General features: G+C 45.8%; 1 protein-coding gene across 9 annotated transcripts in view; it reads right to left on the bottom strand.

Moving 5' to 3' along the window:
• MYO7A (myosin VIIA) overlaps positions 1 to 21,223 on the bottom strand; it is a 188,866-nt gene that overhangs the window by 122,239 nt on the left and 45,404 nt on the right. For 4 of the 9 annotated variants that reach the window (XM_053309990.1, XM_053309989.1, XM_053309991.1 and 1 more), the window contains 2 exons: positions 10,844 to 10,957; positions 7,046 to 7,198 (listed from right to left, as the gene is read on the bottom strand). In XM_053309990.1, the coding sequence (XP_053165965.1) occupies positions 7,046 to 7,198; positions 10,844 to 10,957 (267 nt within the window). Of the gene's footprint in view, positions 1 to 7,045; positions 7,199 to 10,843; positions 10,958 to 17,203; positions 17,308 to 20,089; positions 20,205 to 21,223 lie in introns of those variants that run through there. The other 5 variants (XM_053309985.1, XM_053309987.1, XM_053309986.1 and 2 more) reach the window with 3 other exon arrangements.

Raw genomic sequence — 21,223 nt, 5'->3', positions numbered from 1 at the left:
TGAAATATGCTGTATGATGCTAAAAATATCCAACAAATGAAGCTTTTCCAAGGATGGAGATGCAGTGATGGAGAACATTCACCTGGAAGTTTTCCACACTGGGCTTTTAGCCCACATCTCCTCCAGAATGGAGCGGACACATTCACATATTCGGCAGATTTACCCCCAAGCCCCTGCAATCTATTGTGGAGCACTTCACACACAATTCGGGTTTTTCACTGCTCGTTAGAGTGCAATCTGATTTCTATCTGGGGTTAAAAAAGCCACTTTTTGCATCAGGTTTTTGGGATTGTGTTGAGTTCGCAGTAAAGCCTCACAGCAAACCCGTGGTAAAGCCTCCTGTGTGGAAAACTTTCCTGTTGAGTTTCTGCCTGTTATCCTAAAGGCATAGGGTGCTTGTCAGAAAGACACCAGCAACCTTCTGTTATAGTTCGGGTCCCAAGTAGAGTCATGCTTTCTTTGGGACCAAGAGTCACAAAACATTAAGTAGCAAACTTTCAAGTTCCTCAGCACTCTTCATCAGGCCAGATCCCACTTCAGTTGTTAAATAACCATATGCCCTATACACCCCTACGACACTCCCTAGAGTATCCTGACAAGGCAAGCTCCACCCCAACTTGCTTCATAGCCCCACCTCCAGCTATCCACAAGCAAATGCTGTATCCAAGGAGAGATCCTCCCCATGATTGAAAATGTGTTTTAATCTGTATTATCCTGTTTTGGATTCTGGTTTGCCTGTATTCACACATTATGTTCAACACTTGTACAAGTGTGCAATGTCCACAGGTACAGATCTGCACACAGGTACAGTTATTCACACGTCATGTTGAACCCAGGTACGACAGTTTACTCCCTTGCTCTCTGATCTGATCTGTATGCAAAGCATTATGACCCATTCCCAAGATGGCATGCCATCAAATATTGGAAGGAACAGCAAACTTTAAGACTGGATTAGATTAGATTAGGAACTGGCATAAGAAGCCAGAAAGTTTTTTCAGGCCAAATGCATGGATTTCTGAGACCAAACTGCTTTCCAAGTAATTGCAGAAGTGGCTTTCCATGTGGATGTGGTGTGTGTAGAGAAGGAATGGATTCTGTTGGAAGGAAAATAATTTTAAAAATCCATTTGCTATGCAGAGAGCTAACCAGGTTTCTCTCTGGATTGTGGCCAGTATCTGTAACATTAATATGTCCACTGGGGTTATGGTTCATTGGGAAAGGATTAAGGAAGTGATCTCTATGAAAAACACTTGTTGCTTGCTAGGATGGACACCTAGGCTAAGTGGTGGGCCCCCAAGGTGGGCAGAGGGTGGCACCCAGCTGTTCAGCAGGCATGGAGGAGGTAGAGGGTGTTCCCATGCATCTTTGCTTCCCCATGGTTCTTACAAGACATGGTTCATAGCTGCAGCAAGCTTCAGTGAAAAATGATTTTTCTATTATTTAAGTTTGCATTTTAGAAATAGGAAGGCAGAGTTGCCCTTGTAACTTCAGGATGCATTTGTTCTCTACTTTTAATCTGGTCTCTGCTTTACCTGTGGTTTATATAGATGTATTTACTTTTACATGCATAGTTGTGCTTCCTCCAAGAAGGCCAGAGTGGTGCACATGGTTGCATTTATCCTCCCAAGAACTCTATGAGGAAGGTTATCCAGAGGGATAAGTGACTGTCCCAGAATCACCCAATGGGTTTCATGGCTGAATGGGGATTTGAACTTGGATTTACCTAGTCTAGTCCAGAACACTAACCACTGCATCACTCTGCCTCAGAGTTCTTTCTTGTTGTTCTTGTTGTTTATAAGTAGTATTTGGTTTTGAAATAATCAGACAGACAGAGCTACTCTGGTGATTTTGGAATGCATTTACTTTCCACAGAAGTAGCCTTTTGTGGCTGATCTGTGCTTTACTTGTGGCTTGTACGGTTCTTTTTGTTTGTGGGGGGGCACGCACGTGCGCGCACACACACACACATACTTGTCTTTTAATCCTGCCATGTTAGATACAAATCTACACACTACTGTAGTTCTGTTAAGCACTATAAAGCAACTGAGAGCCAGCGTGGTGTAGTGGTTAGAGTGCTGGACTAGGGCCGGGGAGACCCAAGTTCAAATCCCCATTCAGCCATGAGACTTGCTGGGTGACTCTGGGCCAGTCACTTCTCTCTCAGCCTAACCTACTTCATAGGGTTGTTGTGAAAGAGAAATTCAAGTATGTAGTACACCGCTCTGGGCTCCTTGGAAGAAGAGCGGGATATAAATGTAATAATAATAATAATAAACAACTGATGTTTTCCATATTTCTCTGTATCTCTGCTGATGAGCAATTGAGATTTGTGTGCTTCTGTGTCAATTTTGATCTCACTCATTAGCTACAAATCTACACTTCACCAGTGATTGCTAAGATACCCGCCTAGTCCTGGCTCCACCTCCACAGCTGCCTACAATTGGCTCCACCTCTCACTACCTGTGTCTCCAGCCATCACCTGCCCTGCCTAGGTCACCCCAGATCCAGTCCCAGGAACCTGCAGCCGCCACTGAATGTAGGAACATCGGACGCTGCCATACAGAGTCAGAGCACTGGTCAGTCCAATGCAGTATTATATTACACTGACTGGCAGCAGTTCTCCAACAATTCAGGCAGGAGTCTTTCCCAGCAGGACCTGGACATATTGTTGCTTTCCACCCAGGTTTTTCCTCAGCCTGGGACTGCCTACTTACAAAGCAGATGCTCTTCCACTGAGCTATGGCTCAGCCACAGCTGAGCACTTCTAAGTTCCACATATTTCAGCTGTCAAACACATGCTTAATTCTCCCACTGACGTAAATGGGAAAGTGCTTAATTTTGGCTAGAGCATGCCCTTGGTTATGTCTGCCACAAAAGCAAAGCCACACCGTTGTCAGCTAGCTATAAAAATGGCTCTCACTTCTGCTGTCTTTGGGAAGATTTGTGTGGTGGCAGCAGCCCTGGCCTCCTGACCCAGAGACATGCCATCCCCTAAGGAAAGGAAACACCTTTCTACCTTAAATGAGTTCATGTCTTCAAAGCCAGATAAACTGCATCCTAGGGTACCAGTGGAACCTGCAGAAGAGCTCTCAGAACCTCTGCCTATCGCCTTTGAGAAATCTTGGCGAATGGGAGAGGTGCCACAGGACTGGAGACTGGTGAATATTGTACCAATCTCCAACAAGGAAAAAAGCAAAAATCCAGGAAACTACAGGCTGGTCAGTTGGATTTTGATACGAGGGAAGAGATACGAGACTCAACGATAAAGCAGTCAGTCTGTAAGCATCTTCTTGATAAAAGTGCAGTGACGGGCAGAAGCCAGCATGCTCAAGAATAAATCCTGCCAGACCAATCTTCTCTCTCTCTCTCTCTCTCTCTCTCTCTCTCTCTCTCTCTCTCTCTCTCTCTCGATTGGATTACCAGCTTAGTAGAATGCTGGGGATGCAATGGACGTAATTGCTGACTTCAGCAAAGCATTTTGATTTCAGCAAAGCATTTGACAAAGTCTCCCATGATATTTGGGTTAGCAAACTAGTCACTTCTGTGCTAGATGTTAATACCATCTGGTATCCACATGACACAAAGGCCTTTTGTGGCTGGGGAGGATGGGAGCTGTAGTCCCAACAACATCTGGAGATTCAAAGTTGTATCTATTTTATTGTTGTAAGCCGCCCCAAGCAGTAGTGCACTGGCGGGGCAGGGTATAGATATTTTAAATAAACAAATCATAAATAAAAGAAGGTTGGAAACCCCACACCATCGCAACCAAGTGAAGGTTGACAGTCTGTGGGTTTCATCTAGGGTAGAACAGCTACACATGGAGGAGTGCGAGGCAAGAGAGGGGAGAGAGAAATGACACAGCACCAACAAATGGAAGGCAAAAAAAGGGGGAAGAACTCCCAATGTGCTGGTAGATTTACTCAATGCTTTTATTGGTATAAAGTAAAGGTAAAATGTGCCGCCGAGTTGGTGTCGACTCCTGGCGACCACAGAGTCCTGTGGTTGTCTTCGGTAGAATACAGGAGAGGTTTACCATTGCCTCCTCCTGCACAGTATGAGATGATGTCTTTTAGCCTCTTCCTATATCGCTGCTGCCCATTGCCTGGGAAACATACCAGCAGGGATTCAAACTGGAACCTCTCGCTCTCTAGGTAAGTTACTTCCCTGTTGCACCATTAGGTGGCTTTAAAATTAGTTTAATGTTGCCTTACGTGGCAATTCTTGGATAGATAAAATTATTATTTATTATTATTATTTACATGTTTATATCCTGCTCTTCCTTCAAGGAGCCCCGAGTGGTGTACTACATACTTAAGTTTCTCCTCACAACAACCCTGTGAAGTAGCTTAGGCTGAGAGAGAAGTGACTGGCCCAGAGACACCCAGCAAGTCTCATGGCTGAATGGGGATTTGAACCTGGGCCTCCTGGGTCCTAGTCCAGCACTCTAACCACTACACAATGTTTGCTTTTCTGGGTTAGGGTTAGTCGCAAATTAGTCACAAACATTGTGGCTAATTTTACCTACCCAAGAATTGCCTCTGAAGAAGAGCACTGCCTCAAAACATGTAAGGCAACACTAAACTAATTTTATGGAAGCATACCGATAAAAATATTGACTACATCTCCCAGCACTTGGGGGTTCTTCCCTCCCCCCCCCCATGGAAGAGTGGCTCTGCTGGAACAAACTTCCTTGAAAGCCTACGTGGTGGGAAAGTGAGATCCAGACCCGTTGCATAAACAAAGACCACAACAATATAAATACTGTTCAAAGTCTGTATAATTTGAATGCAACAAGAGTTTCATTCAAACGTTGTCATTGGAGGCTGCACTCACATCTAGCCTCCAAAAACAAGGTGGAAGTTCTGCCCGGTGAGTCAATCCTTCTCCCCTGCAGGCGGGTCAGTCACACTTACAGCCTTCGTCTGAATAGGCAAAAGCTGCAAGCTTGATTGCGTGCCTTCCCGTGGTTGGGATGGTGAGGTGTCCTGCTCTCCTGATCACAGGAAGGTCTGCCATCACGCCTCCCCAATGTCACTCCCCACACCCTTATTACTAACACGGCAAGAAGACTCCCGGCAGACTTGGCAGACACACCCAGCCTACGCCAGTGTGCAGGAGCACCCCTTAAAGCATCCCCACCCACACCCCTCCACTACCTGGGGCACTTGCCCCACCATTGCCAGACTGCTTGTGGTGGAGGGTGGGATCCTAAACTCCCCAACACCACCTTCCAGTCTTATTGACGTGCACAGACCTACCCTCCATCCCTACAGCAGAAGTCTCAAAGCAAGTAAGATGGGGGGAGCAGTCTAGACAAGCCTGCACACACATGCAGAAGAGGGCAACCCAGATGATCAGGGGCCTAGAGCACCTTTCTTATGAGGCAAGACTACAACAGCTGGGGCTTTTTTGTTTAGAAAAAAGACGTCTGCGGGGAGACATGATAGAGGTCTATAAAATCATGCATGGTGTGGAGAAAGTGGAGAGAGAGAAATTCTTCTCCCTCTCCCATAACCCTAGAACCAGGGGTCATCCCATGAAATTGATTGCCAGGAAATCTAGGACCAACAAACGGAAGTACTTTTTCACACAACGCATAATCCACTTGTGGAGATGTGGTGACAGACAACAACCTGGATGGCTTTAAGAGGGGTTTGGATAACTTCATGGAGGAGAGGTCTATCATTGGCTACTAGTTGGGAGGGCTATAGGCTACCTCCAGCCTCCAAGGCAGGATGCCGCTGAGTACCAGTTGCAGGGAAGTAACAGCAGGAGGGAGGGCATGCCCTCAACTCCTGCCTGTGGGCTCCCCGGGGGCATCTGGTGGGCCACTGTGTGAAACAGGATGCTGGACTAGATGGGCCTCCTTGGGCCTGATCCAGCAGGGCTGTTCTTATGTTCTGAGGATGACCCTAACTAGTACTAAGCAGGCCCCCTCCTTTGCATGGCCTGAGGACCTGGGCACAGGAAGAGGAACTGAGAGCCTTCCCTGTACCTAAGGTGTGTATTTGAAAACTACATTCTCAACAAGGCCTCGCTGGTCTTGTTCTGGAAACGCTTACACTCCAGGAGACACTCAGAGTCATGGCCTGGGTAGAATTTGGCAGCATCCCCAAGACCATGTTTTAATGTCACCGCTCTCTTTGAATTTGGCATTTGATAGAGCTGAGCCAAAGGTTCTCTGAAGAGAATTCTCACTCAAAATTGTTTGTGTATTGTGGTGGGGGCATTGGAACCAATGGAGGAATGAAATCTGCTCCTGGCTTGCTTGCTTCTTTTGTTGTTGCTGCTACTGCAATTAGGAACATAGGAAGCTGCCTTATATTGAGGCAGACCATGGGTCCGTCTAGTTCAGTATGGTCTACACAGACCAGCGGCGGCTTCTCCAAGGTTGCAGGCAGGAGTCTCTCTCAGCCCTATCTTGGAGTTGCCAGGGTGAGAACTTGGAACCTTCTGCTTGCAAGCGGGGAGGTGTTCTTTCCAGAGTAGCCCCCTCCCCTGAGGGGAACATCTTACAGTATTCACACCTGTGGTATCCCATTCAAATGCAAACCAGGGTGCACCCTGCTTAGCAAAGGGGACAATTCATGCTTGCTATCACAAGACCTGAATACCAGTTGCAGGAGAGTAACAGCAGGAGAAAGGGTATGCCCTCAATTCCTGCCTGCAGGCTTCCAGCAGCATCTGGTGGGCCACTGTGTGAAACAGGATGCTGGACTCGATGGGCTTCCTTGGGCCTGATCCAGCAGGGCTGTTCTTATGCTCTTACGACCAGCTCTCCTGACGGGGCCCCAGATCCTTACAGGACTATTGTAAGAATTATTAGGATATTATCGAGCACGATACACAACACTCCGTATCAGTTGTTTGAAATTACAGTCCCTTTGTCACGTTGAGCATACAAACAGCTTTCCTTAAAAGGTGCAAGGGCAAACACTCCTCCTTTCTTGTAGGCCCAACACAACAAATAAAGTCGGATTAAAAGATGGCAAGCCTGGAACAGATGGAGAAGAAAGAAGACAGACACCAGAGAAATAGCACTCACGTAGATCAGGTGCTCCCGGTAGCGAATGAGCAGGTTTCGCAGGATGCCTGCCTCGTTCAGGTCCCCAAGGCGGATCATGTCCTCCACTCCATGGATAGAGGTCGGGTGCATAGGCTTGATGTGAGTGGCATTCTGAGGGGATATCCAGTGCTCCTGGAAAAGGAGAACATGACATCATGGTGTCAGTAGGTGTTATGTTTGCAAAAAAGGATCAAGAAACAACAAGATGGATGTGCCATCCCCATGGCTGAAGTTGAGAGATGAAGGGAGGGTGGGGATAGATAAGAGTCTAGAACTAAAGGAGGGATTGCTGACTGCAGCCAGAGTACATAGAGGTTGTTCACACAACCAAAAATTGGGTAGGACAAGTGCCCTAACCAGGTTTGGGAGCTGCGCGTGGGCCAAATTTTCATTTATGTGGGAGCAAGCAACTAGGTAGGAGGAGGGAGAAGTGATTGTGTGGGAGAGAGGAGCTGGGTAGGACAGTGTTGTCCTACCCAACTTTCATACCCAGCATTTGACCAAGGTAGGAGGAAAAGTTGTCTTACCCAACTCCTGTCTCCCACATAGTCACTTCTCCCCCCCCACCTTGTTGTTTGCTCCCACACAACTGAAATTTGGGAGCACACACAGCTCCCAAATTTGGTTAGGGCGCTTATCCTACCCAGTTTTCGGATGTATGAACAGCCCCTTTGAACGTCATATTCCACATTGTTAATGGAATTTTTGCTAAGTAAAAAGGGAGGGAAGGAAGCAAAACCCGAAAGGTGCTGAATAAGTTGTTGATAACTTTATTCTGTAAGGCCTGACACAGTTCGAGCATGTGCTCTTCTTCAGAGGCAAACATATTCTTATTCTTTTTACTGGGAAATATATACTGCACCAGGGTTTCTTAGCCTTGGGCCCCGAGATGTTATTGGACTACAACTCCCAGAATGCCCAGCCACAAAGGCCATGTCTGGGGGTTCTGGGAGTTGTAGTCCAACAACATCTGGGGCCCCAAGGTTAAGAAAACCTGTACTACGCCCACATTTTCCCTTTCCCACTTTTGCTAGGTGCCTGCCTGAGTCTCAGCAGCAATGTGCCCCAGTGCTGCATGAGTTACAGATGCCTCAAAAGCTCTCCTTGTCTGAATTCCTTCTCAGGTTTTGGACTACTGAGTCACCTGGTCTGGTTTCTAAAGTGGAACCAATGTATCGGGAAGCTGCCATTTTCCCACAGTGTTTTCCAGAGTGTTGTAAAGAAGAGAGGGATAGCTCGTTGGCTGAGCACTCGCTTTGCATACAGAAGATCCAGGTTTAATGTTGGGCATCTCCAAGGAAGGCTGGGGAAAGGCCCCTACCTAAAACCCTGCAGCCAGTCTGCACAGCTGACACCGAGCTCGTCAGACCAATGGTCTACACAGTATAAGGGCAAAGAGGGACTTTCCCAAGTGTTAGCTCTCTGGAGGAGTAGAAGTACTCACTTTTTCAAGAAAGGAGAGAACAACTGTCTCTATACAGCCCGGCATAGGATCTCCCCAGTGGCTGCTGCTGGGGTCTACCTTGTGATTTTCCTTTTCCTTTTAGACTGTGAGCCCCTTTGAGAGAAGAAACTTCCCACCCCCACCCACGTGAGCTGCTTTCTGAACTGTTTATAATAACCGACAATGAGGGAGGCTCGGCTGTCATGCAGGCGGGACAGGGCCTTCTTGGTCATTGCCCCCAGGCTTTGGAATGCTTTCCTGGCTTGCACCCGCTTCTCAGCTTCCATGGCAGCTTTTAGAAAGCAAGTAAAAACATGTTTTTTTACCCCGGCTTTTAGATGAGCATTGTGTTCTGTGCTGCTGCTCCTCCTCTAGATATTCTTATGTTCTGTTGTTTTACTGTGCGTATGTTTTTAAATAGAATTCTGCTATTTTAAATATCGAAATTTGCACCCTCCCTTGCCCTTAAAAGTCTGTGCACCCTCCGCTGCCCTTAAAGTCTGATCCCCTGTCTTCAAAGCACCCCCACCCAGTTCTGTGCACATCCCTAGTTCCAACCCCACAGCAGCCCTGGGGGGCACCACGTTATGGAGCTGTAATGCTGTGCATTATTGTCAGATAACAACAGTAATAAAGCTCTGCGTGTGCATTTTTAGTAAGTTTTCCATTTCTGCAGCTCATTTGCATCGCCTCTCTACACTAAATGATATACATGTGCACACTGATAAAAGGCTGCAGAAAATAAATCTTGCTGTGGTACATAGCAGCATAGGATGTTGTCTTATATCGAGTCAGACCATTGGTCCATCCAGCACAGTATTGTCTACCCTGACTGGCAGCAGATCTCCAAGGTTCCCGGAAGGAGTCTTTCCCAGCCCTACCTGGAGATCCTTCTAGGGAGTGAACCTGGGACCTTCTGCCATTAAAGGCTTTGCATGTGTGAAAGCATCGAGATTCTGACATGCAAAACAGGCCCAGGAACATCTGCAGGGGAGAAATGCCATGCTGAGGTGTATGTGTGTGTTGGGAGTGTGTGTGTGTGTTTCGCATAGTGAGCCGCCCATCCAAAACTCTTCCTCTGCAACTCTTCCTCTTCGCCTCTACTAGGAAACATGGTCTTGGAGCCCTCCCCAGAGAAGCCTGCCTGGCAGCATCTTTGAGGTCTTTTTGTTGCCTGGTGTGAAATTAATTTTATTTGCCCATGATTTCCGGCATGTTTTGTAGTTAGTTTTTATGTTGTCTTATGACCTTGCTGCAGGAGTGATCAAACTTGGTCGCCTGTTGTTGGATTACAACTCCCATCACCCACAGCCACCAGGGATGATGGGAGTTGTAGTCTAACAACATCTGGGGACCAAGTCTGAGAACCCTTGCCGTGCTGGATTTCAGTGTTTTTGCTGCTGCTGCTGCTGCTGCAATTTGATTTTCTAAAAATGGTGGCTGATGCGCAGAGCAAGGATGCAGTGATGTACTGCAGGGATAACCTCCCTGCTAACTGCACCAGTGCAGTGGGAAAGTGGCAAATTTTGACACCTTCCTCTTTCCCTAGGAAGCATGCTATGCCTCCCAAAAAATGTCCTTGGCTTGCACAGCTGGCTTCCTGCGGAAGGGGAGGGCCGAGGGCGTCAAAAACTGCCACTTGCCTACTGCACCAGTGCAGTTATTTGGGAAGTTCTGTCAGGCTGCTCTCTCGCTACACCGATGCATCCTTGCTCGGTATATCAGCCTGTTTTGCTTTATATTGTATTGTATCTCAGCTGCCTTCAGAGTCCTGTTGCCAAAGGGTCACTTATAACTCTACTAGAGGAATAGATTAAATTTAAAAAAAAAACAGCTTAGGGGAGGAGTTGCCCTGCTAACTGGGAAGACACACCTTTTAAAAGTGGTGATTCTCTTTTGTTTAGCAGGGGGAAAGCAACTGGCCCTATCCAACCCCAGCATAGCATCCCTCCAGTGGTTGTTGCTGGTATCTGCCTTATGTTTCTTTTTAGACTGTGAGCCCCTTGGGGACAGGGGACCATCTTCTTTATGCATTATTTATTTTTCTTTGAGAACTTTGGTTGAAGAGTGGAATATAATTATCCGTAGTAGTAGCAGTAAGAGCAAAGAGTTAAGCACTCCTACCGATGATCTCTTCTCAGCTGCCTATGTTGGACCTTGGAGAAGGGCCTAGGCATGCCATGTTTACTGCATATCTGGTTCTGCCCATTGTTTAACACAAAGTTCTATGTAAAACTTCTATGTTCCTTAATCCCGAACAGGGATCTCATAGGACAGAGTAAGACTAGCAAGTTAAAAACAAAATGGTACATTTCTGATTCTATTTTACATACGTTTCCTTCATCATCCAACACCTGGATCTGTCCCGAATCACATAATTTGACTACCGCTCCAATGGGAACATCAAATTCCCGGCCAGTCTTGAGGTCCATCCATACATAGTCCCCCTGAAAAAGAAAAAGAAACATAGCAGTGGTATTTGATTTTTGAACAGAGACAAAGCAAAAGATGCAAAAGAGATCATGGCTGCTGGTGTGTTGTTGTAGTTTACTTCAGAATAGGTTTAGGACTTGACTCACTCTCAGTGTCGTTCCAAGAAAAATTCTGGGAGAAAAATAATGGGCTGACAATATCTATGTATTAGGTTACCAACTCGGACGGAAGTTACTCCTGGACCACTCAAGATAGAATCTGTGTATGTGCGGATGCCATTTAGTCTGCCCATGGGCTGCTGGGAAAAGGAAACTTCCCAGGAAGAGAGCTGGTCTTGTGGTAACAAGCATGACTTGTCCCCTTAGCTAAGCAGGGTCTGCCCTGGTTGCATATGAAAGGAGACTAGAAGTGTGAGCACTGGACGATATTCCCCTTAGGGGATTAAGCCACTCTGGAAAAAAGCATCTAGGTTCCAAGCTCCCTCCCTAGCAGCATCTCCAAGATAGATCTGAGAGAGATGCCTGACTGCAACCTTGGAGAAGCTGCTGCCAGTCTGTGTAGACAATACTGAGCTAGATAGACCAAGGGTCTGACTCAGGATATGGCAGCTTCCTATGTTCCTAAGAAGAAACCAGGCGGTGTGGCTTTTCAAAACAGACAGTGTGGCTGCTTAATAGGAGCAGCGCCACACTGGGGCGGCAGAGCAGTGGAGGGGCATGTAAGACCTGCCTTTCTCCTGTTAAAGTGACCCGCTCGCACCTGCTGAAACAATTTGGCTGGGGCGATTCAGGATTTCTTAGCGGCCATGACTATGGGCCTATCCCAAGCGAACTTGTTGCTGGTACATGTTGCTGGTCACATGCTTGATCTGGTCTTTTACTCTAATCAGGGTGGTGTTCCATAGGTGGGGACTCCTGTGATTTCCCCATTGTCATTGGTGGACCACCATCTAGTTAAGGTTGGACTCACAAACCACGTCCCACCTCCGTAGGGGTGAGGGGCCTATTAGGATGGTCCACCCGAGACAGTTATTGGATTCAACAGGATTCCAAGAAGCCTTGGAAGGATTTAGTGTTGCCTTTGCTGGTAATCCTGTTGATGCTCTGGTGGAGAATTGGAGCAGCGAACTCACCAGGGCAATAGACATGATAGCTCCTAAGCGTCCTTGCCGATCCACTTCAAAACTGGCCCCTTGGTAAGGTTGCTAGCTGAGCTTATTCTGCCCAGCTCCCAGAAGCCTCCCTGTTTACAGCTGCATCTCCAGGCTTGGAGATTGCACTTTTGCTATGCTCAGGAGCTGCACCACAATGTGAGCCCCCAGTTTATGTTATACATGGGGACAAGTCACTTAGTTGGCAATGGACTGGTCACCCCTAGATTTGGCTGCAAGCAACACAAATTGCATCAGGGATTAGCTTCACACAAACCCAATCCCTATGTGGGGGCCCAGCTAAGCAGACTCCAGAACCAGCTATTGCGAGCTATCTGGCATCCGAGGTCATTTTGGACTTGGGATGAACTGAAAAAACTCCCCTCATTCTCTCACAAAGAGAGATAAAACCTGTTGCTAACAAAGCAATTAGGCTAGGAAGGGGAAGCAGATAAGGCAAGTGCTGCAGCAGCCTCCATCACAAAAGGGATGAGTCAGTGACATAACTCTGAAAGTGTGCCTATCAAAACTTTTGACAGAATTATTGGCAGAGTCTGCCCCAACACAGGATATTCTTTGACACACCTGCATATTCTAGTTTTCATTACAATCAGTCTTACACACAATAGGCGATCCACACCCTGTCCTACCCAGGAAGGATGATCAGAAACAATGCATTCTGAACAGTTCTGTCGGGGCCTTCTATTCAGCAGAGTATGACAACAGAAATGTGCCCCCAGGACACGTTCTAGGATATAAATATCCCTAACCCCATGACCCAGTGAGCTCCCCTTTTCCATCCTTAAAGTAACTCTCTCATGCCTGGGAATTTACACATAACCTGGGAACTTTAAGCTAGAAGTGCCTTACATTAGTTTATTTTTAAACATATTTGTATTGCTTTTATTGCTAGGGCTGCCTAATAACTTAGTTTTATTGCTTTCATTATTTTTTCTTCCAATAAACTCCTTTTGTTAATTAAAACCTATCTCTCAAGCCAGTTTTCTTGAGTTCAGGCGCTTGCACAAATTAAAACATTTACCCGAAAAGAGGGGTGCCAAACAATCACCCTTGAGGCAGTTTCATCAACAGTATATGGAAGAAATACGGGGACTAAAGCAGCAAGGCAGATGACTGGAGCGCAAACGGAGAAAACCTTGACTCAGACCCGACAGTTCCTTTTGTGTTGTGGTGTGTGTGTGTGTGTGTGTGTGTGTGTGTGTGTGTGAGAGAGAGAGAGAGAGAGAGAGAGAGAGAGAGAGAGAGAGTGTAAATATTAAACACTGTGCAGGGCATGAAGGAGGTAATTCAGGGAAATCCTCCAGCATTACCTCCTGCATGCCCTGCACAGGCACGGTGTTTAATATTTACACACACACACACCTCCACAACTGTCACTAACCAGCAATAAGCCACCTCCCATAAGTGATGCAGTGGGGAAATGCTTGACTAACAAGCAGAAGGTTACCAGTTCGAATCCCCGCTGGTACTATATCGGGCAGCAGCGATATAGGAAGATGCTGAAAGGCATCATCTCCTGTGCAGGAGGAGGCAATAGGTAAACCCTTCCTGTATTCTACCAAAGAAAACCACAGGGCTCTGTGGGCACCAGGAGTCGAAATCGACTCGATGGCACACTTTTACCTTTACATAAATTCCAAACGAACAAGAATTCATGACCCACCACTGAAAACACTGAATGAGGCTACCATTTTGGTTGCTTGCAAAGACAGCAGTGAACATGGGAAGTTGTTCTTCCCATCTTTTCTTTTTAAAATTATTTTTTCCTATGTTAGCCACTTTGAGAACTTTTTTGTTGAAAATTTTGTATAAATAAATAGTATATAAATAACAGTAATTGTCATAGTAACAGTATAAAATAGTAATAGTTCAGATTCAGCACTAGAAGTGATACATGATGTACCATCTAAGGATGGATATCTCAATGCCACCATATATTACCCAAGAATTGCAAACAGGAGCCATTTTTAGTGTATTCAGAAGCTAATAAACAAATACTGGTATGGCCCCAAAGGTTTGTCTCAATTTGTACTGATCAGACTCTTGATGTATAATCTAAATTAAATATGATTTTCCAAGCATGATGGATCCAACATAATTGAAATGAGAAACACAGTGCTGGAAGGCTGGAGATTAAAGCATAATTTAAATTAAATTTAACATATTATAGGAGGATACTCTAAGCATTGTTCCACTACTTTATGCTATCAGCCGAGATTGCTTTCTAACACTGGATTATAATTGCATCTTGATGAATATAGCATTATATGGAAATAAATCACAAAAAGAGGATGCATGAGTCACGCAGGGATCCTCTGCTGGCACTCTGCAGAATGTCGGAAATTATCCTTACAATGTAAACCCCTTATCAGTTCTATATTGTTTTGCCTCTGCTGCTATCTGCAGACTTATTCTCAAACAATCCTTTCTTATCTGCTGGTAAAGGTGAAATAGTTGGCCCCCCACCTCCTCCGTATCATAAGGAGTTGTGGGGGGTGGGGTTGGTATTAGATGAATCATGATTATCTGTTAAGGCCCTGCTAACTGAGCAAAAGAGGCACCTCTTCATTTCTCTTATATTTAGCAGGGGGAGAGCAACTGGTCTTATCCAGCCCCATCATAGCATCCCTCCTGTGGCTGTAGCTGGTGTCTACTATGGCTTGGTTCAGACGTAACAGGTTAATGGGAGGTCTCCTCACTCCAGTTTCCTAACCCAAACGTCCAAATTTGGGGAAATAGAGTTTGCAGATGGAAGTGACCCGCCGTTTCCTTCGCCAAACTCCACTCTAAACCTTTGGTCAGAGTGGGGTTTTGCCGCCACACACTCAATTTCTGCAGTGCCAGTATTACATCTGAACACTGGCACCACAGTTTGGGCCCCACAGAACCATAGTTGAGGGAGGAAGCTCCTCCCTCATTCTGGCTTGATTGGCTGTGTGGGCTGTCCTTCAGGAAGGAAGGAAGCCCACGCAGCCAGCTCTCCCGCCTCTCTGCAGTCTCGCTGAGTGCAGAGAGGCAGCTTTCCTGCAAGTCCGAACGCGGACAGGAGAGTGAGGAGAGGTGAGGGTAGAGAACCACAGGTCCATTGGGCCTGTGGTTCCATGTTACATCTGAACCGGGCCTGTGTGGGTTTTTTAAGATTGTGAGCCCTGTAGGGACAGAGAAGCACCTTTACTATTTATTTTTCTATGCAAACTGCTTTGAAAACTGCTGTTGAAAAATGGTATAAAAATATCCATAATAGGAGTAGAAGCAGAAGCCATGGATTCACATTCTTTTTGCTTCTAGGCTACGAGCTGGTTCAATGGGCCCAAAGATGATCAAATCACACTTGGTCTTTCATTTTTTCACATGTGCTTTGGCCCACAGTGAAGCTGATCTGGGCAAGAGGATTGGTACAGCAGAAAGAGCATGCACGGTGTGGAGGAAGTGGGAAAAGAGAAGTTTGTTTCCCCATAGTTCTAGAACATAGTTCTAGAACATAGTTCTAGAGGTGCAAGTTTGGGGCGGTATAGAAATATTTTAAATCAATAAATAAAGCTTGTCCAATGAAATGTATGGGAAGGATCTCCAGCATAGACCACCCGCACCCACCGCATTTAGGACAGAGATTCCCAACCTTGAGTGCCCAGATTTTGTTGTACTACCATTCCCATTATGCCCAGATATGATGGTCTCCAGCCATTCTGGCAGGGCATGACGGCATTTGTATTCCAACGACATCTGGAGACCCAAGGTTGGGAACCCCTAGTTCAGGGGCATGGCTGAAGCTCAGGGACAAAACAGGTGGTCTTTCTAAATACAGTTTTCAGGATGTCTTATAAATCAGTAGCTAAACACAAAGCAACAGAAGAAAAAACGAAGCACAATCCAATTAAAACTAACAAGTACCTGAATCCAGCCCCTACTAAAATCCTTAGAGCAATTTTGATGGCGTATGTGCCAGGGCAGATCATAGCGACTGACATACTGTGCATGCGCAACCTTGCATTCACACTGCAACGTATCGTAATATGGCTGTATCAAAGCAAATGGTGTGCCTAACAATATTTCACAGATGAGCACAGAGACACCCATATGATAGATCAGTGCGACTCAAACCTCCTTCTGTTACACATTGTGGAAAGCCTTACACTCTGCATGCTATATCCATTTACTCTGCAATAGCCTGTCCTCCCTCAACTTAAAAGCCAAGACTGCAGCTGACATGTGGACAAAATTATTGCTGAATAGTCCCGTTGAAATTATTAAATAGTCCTTTAGAGTAGCTCCTGACTGCTGCTATTCAGTAATTTATCCTGCCTGCCAGCTAGCATTTGTTGTTTTTGATACAGGTATATTAAGGGGAAATGTAATTGTCTGCCAATATGCTATCCCAATTCACTTCAACAGCTGCAATGTGTGAACTAGTAGGCCACGCAGTGTTATATACATACACCTTAGTGTGCATGTGCAGGAATTTATACACATGTGCACTAGACACAACATTCTTCCCTCCATTCGTACACATTTACAGTTAATTGTGCATTATGTTCAGCACACATACAAGTAGTACACGTGAATTGTATGCTACATTTCTGAGTGCTCCACTGCCTGGATTGGCTTTTATGAATAGTCATTCACACAACATGTATACATGTACAGACCCTGCATGTGCATCAATGTAACATGTGCATAGACCTGCAGAGATACTTCGGAGAAAGCTAACTCATAAAGAATGACAAGAACTCTAGCCGCTCAGACTTAGGTGGCTGACATACCACACAAGGGAATTGCTTAAGTACACTTTTTGTACTCCAATACAACTTTATACTAATTTAACCAATTAATAGACTCATATGATTGACTCCAATTTCTTTAGCTGAGCAGTAAGCCCTACTGTTCAATCACCAACCCTCTTTCTTTCTGACACTGTCAGAACACCAGTACACAAGAGCGGCCTGCTGACGTAAGATGCAGTCGCAGGATCCTCCAAACAATGGATGATACCCAAGCACACCTAGCCTGCTATGTATGGTAAGGTTTCAGGAGTGGGTCTCCAGTATGGCTATAAGGCCTTATATGTAGAAGCAACACAGATCTCTCTCACCGGTAAGAGCGTGGGGGGTTTCAACACTTGGTTGATGTTACGGAGCAGAGTCCACTTCCCCTGGTCTTTCTCAGGGCTGTCCATCTCACGATACTGGAACATGGTGGTGGCTTCTGCCTTGTTAGCATTCCACAAAGGCTGTTAGAATAACACCCATCTTAGACGTATTCTGGTAGCTGAGAAAGCCTCACGGCAGTCCCACCAAATTTGCACCAAATTACTATACTCTATAGTTCCTTGTAGAGTAGCAACCATGCTCTTCCATTCCTGCGTCAAGGCGTTTCCTGGATCCACTCACAAGATGGCTCTTGGTTGAGATCTTCTCTTCATTCAAGAGATCCTGTACATCCATTACAAAAGGTGGCCTGTCCTTTGGTCCTCAACTGAAGAAGGCAGCTTTGCCATTGCTTTTGTGCAATCCACGCCGATTTCCAGATTTCTGTTGGAGCGGGCAAAAAATTCCGGCCCGAGAAAGGCGGTTGTGAGTCACTGTGAGCTCTCTTGGGTACTTATTAATCCACAAATGTAGCCCGTTCTCCCATGTAACACATGGCTTTTAATTAACCTAATACCTTGAAGCACCAAGTTAACCAAAGTGCAACTGGGAACCCAAAACCAAAGACCATCTGCATTTGCTTTAAACCGATCACCAAGCCGTGGAGCCATAGCAACGGAATTTTAAATAATTGAGCACGAGGCATCCTGAACCGTTAATATGTATTAAATTAAGGGACTCAGAGGGGATACCCAAGGAAAGCTGCAGCAAGGAATTGCTAGTCTGGGTTTCATAGACGCAATAATATTTGTGAATAAAGATGATGAACAATGCATAACAATGGACAATTGTGGAAAAAATACTGAGGATGAAGGAAACAGGTTTATCCAGGGGGGTAGGTGTGCAGGATCTACTTAATTTTATTTCCTTTATTCTTAGTCACCCTTTATTTCTTAGGAGAAACCAAGGTGCATTCTTTGGAGCCAGGTACAAAATAGTGGCTCTGGGGGATGGGGTCAGTTGCAAATCACTGGGTTAGGGGATGGAGCACTGCCTCCTGTACCGCATGAGCCATGCCCCGTGATGACCTCTTTATACAAGTAGAAATCTACATCTGAGTTACTCAGGGGTTTGAACGCAGAACTCCAAAACTGCCCAGCAGAGCTCTACAAAGGCACGGGGAAGCTTCACACAACCACCAGTAAGTGGGAGAAATGCTTGGGATGCGTTGGGAAAGGAGAACGTGAACTCCCAGCGGGGGTGACGGCCAAATCTGCCCAAATCTCCCAACTCCCATGCATTCCACCCAATATTCTCCTGACATTCTCTTCCCGACTTCAAATCTTGTTACGCCAGTTGGGTGGAGGGCGGGAGATTGTTGGGCAGAGAATCTTGGAAACTGGACTCGAGTGGGTTTGGATGTCACACCTGGCAGGAGAATATATGCTCAGTTCCCAATATATACCTGACATTTCCCCCACTGACAGACTTGCCGACAGTCATGCAAAGTCACCTATTATAAAAGGCAGCATGATGAACACACCTATTTCACAGGTGAGGAACACTGAGGCAGAAATATAACACGATTCGCACAATGCTAACCATGGCAGGTCATTTTTATTTTTTACTTGCAGTTCTGCAGGAACCACAAATTAGGAACATAGGAAGCTGCCATATACTGAGTCAGACCATTGGTCTATCAAGCTCAGTATTGTCTTCACAGACTGGCAGCGGCTTCTCCAAGGTTGCAGGCAGGAATCTCTCTCAGCCCTATCTTGGAGAAGCCAGGGAGGGAAATTGGGACCTAGATGTTCTTCCCAGAGCAGCTCCATCACCTGAGAGGAATATCTTACAGTGTGCTCACATTTCTAGTCTCCCATTCATATGCAAACAGGGTGGACCCTGCTTAGCTAAGGGGACAAGTCATGGTTGCTACCACAAGACCAGCTCTCCTGTGATTTCCCCGGCTGCCCAGTTGTGTTCTATATTTTGTTACCTTAAACCATATTCCTATACAGGGTTACTTAAAAAATAATAATCCAAATTATCTGCCAGGAAAACTCAGATTCTGCATCGAAAGTAGCCAATAAAGGCTGAAATGTTGCCCATCAGTAAAGTGCCACATGTCATTTGCAAGGACTAGGATGCCACTGATACTGTCCCATTCAACAACCCATTCATCCTCATCCAGTACCCACTGGTGCTTTTGAAGAAGTGGCAGGAAAACCAAACCCATTTCTTAATCAGGGCAACCTCACCCCACTCCACCCCAGCTGACTTCGCATGCAGTGGCACACATTTGCACAACTGAATTACTGCACATGTGTTAAGAGTGTGCATTCATTTCAGAACGAAAGCAAACCTGAACCAAAGTGGCCCCATTCAGCACGTTTTTCATTCCTTATGAAACAAAGGCAGAGAGGTCCCGAATGAAATGAATGGCACAGGAAAGGACGCTCTAAGAAATGGCAATATTTGGTCTAATGCAAGCAATCGCCCCTTTTTTTCTCACTTTGGTGGGGGGAATAAGGCTCTGATCTCTTGCACTGCAGCACACTCTTCTGGTAATGTTTAAAATTTCAGGCAGGCGGTGGATATTTCTTGGGAGAATAGCCAGAAATAAAAATATTACCACACTTCTATAGCTCTATTCAGACATTACATTGATGAGTGTACAGATACCTGGGTTTTTTGTGTGTGAATGGGTTCATTTTTAAAGTCAACCCGGTACAGGTCCTTCAGATGCATGATATAGATAGGAAGTTGACTTATTACTCCACCTGTGTAACCCATGATGTTACTACCAGCATGGTAGTAACCTTATCAACAATACCTTAACAATAGTTAATATTACCTTATATTACCTTAATTAATAGTAACTCTATTACTACCTTATTAACAGCAATGGTAGGGAATAAAGGCAGAAACCATCCTTAATCTGGTAAATAAAGGGTGTGATGAGTTCTTCTCCTGCTTTCCTTCACTAACAAGTGGAGCATCCTCTGGAGCAGTGTTTCTCAACCACCGGTCCCTGGACCGCTGCCGGTCCCCGAAGGCTTGAGTGCCGGTCCCTGACTGGGAGTCAACCCCCCCCCCCCCAACTGAAATCAAGGCACTCACTTCCTCAATTTTGCACATGGCACGGAAGAGGAAGAGTATCACGGAGGCATGGGACCCTTCTTGTGCCTTGCCTCCATGTGCTGCTGAGATCTTCCTACAGCTATCTTATTCCCTATCTTTACAGCTTCAAACTGTATGCAGTGCGGGGGCATGGAGGAAAAAGTATGGCAGTGGGCGCCACTTGAAGGGCTGCTGGTTCTTGCATGCTCATTGTTTGCAGCCAAAGATTGGTTGATTGAAACCCAGCTGCCTGTTGTGGTCGAGGCGCCTTGAGAGGGAACGCTGTTTCCCTCTTGCATCAGTGGGGCTTGCTTGTATGTTGTTTTCATTGGCCCCATGTAGCTTTTGAATTTTTCTAATGGCCCAACATCCCCTCTCCATTGAGTAATCACAAGCACCTCCACTCCAGACATACTGGAGACAAATTTGTTCACCCAGGCTTTTAGATTCAGGGGTTCTCAACCTTGGGTACCCAGACGTTGGTGGACTTCTACTCCCATAATCCCCAGCCATAATGGCCAAATGCCATTGTTGTTGGGGGTTATGGGAGTTTAACTGAGGGACCCAAGGTTAAGAACCCCTAATATTCCATGTTTGCAAAAGATTCCAAATTAAATTATTTCAATGCTTATATTATTTTCATTCTAAACTGCCCAGAGATGCAAGTTTTGGGCAGTATAGAAGTCTGATAGATAGATAGACAGACAGACTTGAAACCCCTTTACTAACTGCTGGTCCGGGAAACTGCGCATGAAGAATGTAGCGGTCCTTGAAACTCTGCACGAAGAATTTAGCGGTCCTTGACTCCAAAAAGTTTGAGAAACACTGCTCTGGAGGGTCTTCAGAAACTTCTGGGAGTTTGCTACAGAAACAAGCAAAGAAGGGAACTACCCCAGATCAGATGC

Source organism: Hemicordylus capensis, chromosome 3, assembly GCF_027244095.1.
Source record: "Hemicordylus capensis ecotype Gifberg chromosome 3, rHemCap1.1.pri, whole genome shotgun sequence".
Lineage (NCBI taxonomy): Eukaryota > Metazoa > Chordata > Lepidosauria > Squamata > Cordylidae > Hemicordylus > Hemicordylus capensis.
This window is presented reverse-complemented; position numbering and strand designations above follow the sequence as displayed.